Genomic DNA, 3,140 nt, shown 5'->3' on the forward strand with positions numbered 1-3,140 from the left:
GGATTCTTGTATTGGTTTCTTACATATCCCACGGATGTTGTTAAGTCCTCTATGCAAGCTGATGACTCCATTGTGGAAAAGAGACGATACAAAAGTATAAGAGACTGTATAAAACAACTCTATCACAATGAAGGCGGCTGGAGGAGGTTTTACACTGGCTTTACTCCCTGTTTGCTGCGCTCCATCCCTGCAAATGCGACTTTGTTTTTTGTAGTTGAAACTATTAGAAAGTATTTTCCTCTCTAGACATGATCTACCAGTATAACTGGTATCGTTGTCTTTAAATAGTTTAAGTCTGTCTTCGTATATGGCTGCCCCGGTTTTTGTGGTAATTTATCTAGCAAGAAATAAGTGATCATAAGTGATTAACTTCGTTATCTTGAAAAGACTGAATGTTGTTAGTTGCAATACGAATGTGGATTAATTAAATGTATTCTTATGTCTCAACCCAACCAAGCCGTTTTGAAGTTGGCAAAATTGAAGTTCCTATGTGGCTTGTCCTTAATTACGGATATTACCTTAAACTGGTTTCATTAACCAGGGCCGGTTGTTCAAAGGAGGAGTAAATGAAATCCAAGGAACACATCAACTTGAGTTCTTTCTATAGCTGATCAATGCAAATTCCGTGTTGTTGTTGTTGTTGTTGTTGTTTTTGGTTTGTCTTTTTCGTCGTCTTTTTTTTTCAATTTTTTGTTATGTTTTGAACTTGACTTCCTTCGAAACGTTACTTTAGATTGGTCATTAAAGTGCTTTTTAAAAAACACCAGAAACAGAAAACATAATAACTTTTCTTTTCAGACTAGCGTTAGTCGGCTTTTGGACAACCGGATCATTAAATCATCATTATGCGCTTTCGTTTTGATAGTTGAAGAACCAGAGCAGCCATTTATGTGCACAGCTATACACAGTAAAAAAATTATATGTTCTTACAGTAAATCAGATTTACGGAATGGCTCTCTCAAGACGTGCCACTTTCCGGTTGAAATTATATTTTATATATATGGTTAAAACCGTATTTTAAACAGAATGCTGACTCTTGATCGAGTCAGAAGAGTATTATTAAGATAAAAATTACTGAATTACTGAATTTGTCATGTGAAGCATTTTTGGGAGGGAGGAAGGAGCAAAATTTCGCACTGGTGCGTCTTAGTATCGTGCGTAGCAGTCATTTTCTTTCCAAGAGCTCGGAAGCTTTCGTTCGCTTCTCGCATTCACTTGAAAAGGAAGCGACTGCTGCGCACGGTACACCCGTCAGTGCTGTGGTAACTAACCGCAGATGTGGTGGCGAACAACACCAAGATAAACAACCAACAGGGAGTTAAATTCCCGGGGGAAGGGGACTCTCATATGAAAGGGGCGGGGATGCTCGTCGGAAATTTTGAATAAAACCCCTAAAGGAGACCAATCTGGGCGTGGCCCAAGCTGTTGTTGACCCTTAAAAGAGACCATATAAAACGCAGACAACTATATATTTTTATATTTCTTCGCGTGCGACCCTAAACGAGACCCGCACGGCTAAATATAATGGCCTTTTGTCCAGAACACCCTAAGTGAGACCAAAATCCGAAATTTACACCCCTAAGCAAGACGACGAGCATCCCCGCTCCTTTCATATGAGAGTCCCCCCGGGGGGGTTAAATTCTGCCCAGGAATCGTTTTTTATCAGGATTCAGACATGAAACCGTTCGCAAATTATCCACCAGTCGGTGGTGTAAATTTTGTATGCAAAGTGCACTGGTCCCAGTGGTTTTCTTCTCTTGCCGCTCCACAGCTCGTTGTTGCTTCTGCCAAAAGATGGCAGCGTGAAGATGGCCCAAAGGTTTGAAATAATATTATAGGGGATAACCATTTCTGGCCAAAGCCTTCCCAGGGATGCTAGGGCCATGTCCAATATACACAAACGGTTACGATTCGTCAAAACACCCTCACCAATCGTACCATTGGTAAAAGATTACGATTTGTCAAAGAAGCCCTACAATTCGTACCATTGGAACGAATGGTAAGCTCTTCAGTCGATCGGTATACCATTTGTAAACTGCATCTCATTAACACTTGCAAGGCGTGCGAAAACGAATGGTGGAATGCCAAGTCACTGTATTGGTACCAATCGTACCATTCATCCTGATCCATTGGGAAAATATCCTTACTCCCCTTAATGAGATGCATTTCACCAATGGTATACTAACTGACTCCCAAGCCAATCCCTTGGATTCCGTTTGTGTGTATTGGACAACTGGATGACAAGAATACAAATTCCCGTTCCAATTTTCATTCACCAAGTTTCAGATTCTCGTCTGACCGGCCTCCAGTATTCGTGTGCCCAAAAGCTGTTGTTATTCGGGTGGTGGAGGATAATGACGGCTCTCCTTAATAAAAACGACGACGGGAGGCTAGTAATCAAGATGAAGTTACAACAGTCAGTACGAAGTCCTTGAAATGACGAGCTGTCTTTACTTACAAAGCACACCGTGTCATCAGTAGACACATGAAAACTAGACTGAAAACTAAACAGTTTTCGAAAGACCGTCGACTTGACGCAAAATTGTCGGTCGCCGACGGACGTCATGTGACGTAGCGTTAGATCATAGAGTGTTGCAAAGGAAGTGAAGCGAAAATTAGTATAATGAGCGTTTTGGTATCTTGTTGTTGGTTGTTTTTCGCGAAACATCTTTGAGAGATCTGTACATTTAGATGAGAAAGTGAGAAAAATTAGGTTATGGTCACTTAAAAAGATCAAGTGAAAAACGATGACAACCGAAGGTTTTCAAGACAGTCAATAGAAAGTAGAGCTTTCTGTCGTTTTCAGTCGTTTAAGTACGAACAGGGACAAGAAATTAAGACACTTAATACGTAACGCCTTTCTGGCCAGCTTAATCAGTACTTGTCATGTTCTCCACTTTCTTGCCTCCAAGCTGTACAGAAAATCGTGTGTTTAAACGGGGGAATGAATGATAAATTTGAGGCGGGAAATTGTTCTTCAACATATTGTTTTCCGTTTTTAAAACGAGTTTCCTGTTTAAAGATGGTTTTCCGTCTCTAAGATGAACTCGGCAATGATCATTTCCAAACGGAACCAACTTCATTATATTTCATCCCAACAGTCCCTAACTGCTTTGATCAATTCGCAGAAGCTGCAATAC

At 40.6% G+C, this 3,140-nt stretch overlaps 1 protein-coding gene across 1 annotated transcript in view; it reads left to right on the top strand.

Annotated features, from left to right (window-relative positions):
* LOC146489224 (mitochondrial substrate carrier family protein G-like) overlaps window positions 1-1,087 on the top strand; it is an 8,830-nt gene extending 7,743 nt beyond the window's left edge. Inside the window, exon 5 of the mRNA XM_085107202.1 lies at window positions 1-1,087. This exon is cut by the window's left edge and continues 95 nt beyond it. Within this exon, the coding sequence (XP_084963328.1) occupies window positions 1-246 (246 nt within the window). The 3' untranslated portion in view covers window positions 247-1,087.
* The last annotated feature ends 2,053 nt before the right edge of the window (window positions 1,088-3,140 follow it).

The sequence above is a fragment of the Pavona decussata genome, unplaced genomic scaffold (assembly GCF_977016875.1).
Source record: "Pavona decussata unplaced genomic scaffold, jaPavDecu1.1 SCAFFOLD_6, whole genome shotgun sequence".
Classification (NCBI taxonomy): Eukaryota; Metazoa; Cnidaria; class Anthozoa; order Scleractinia; family Agariciidae; genus Pavona; species Pavona decussata.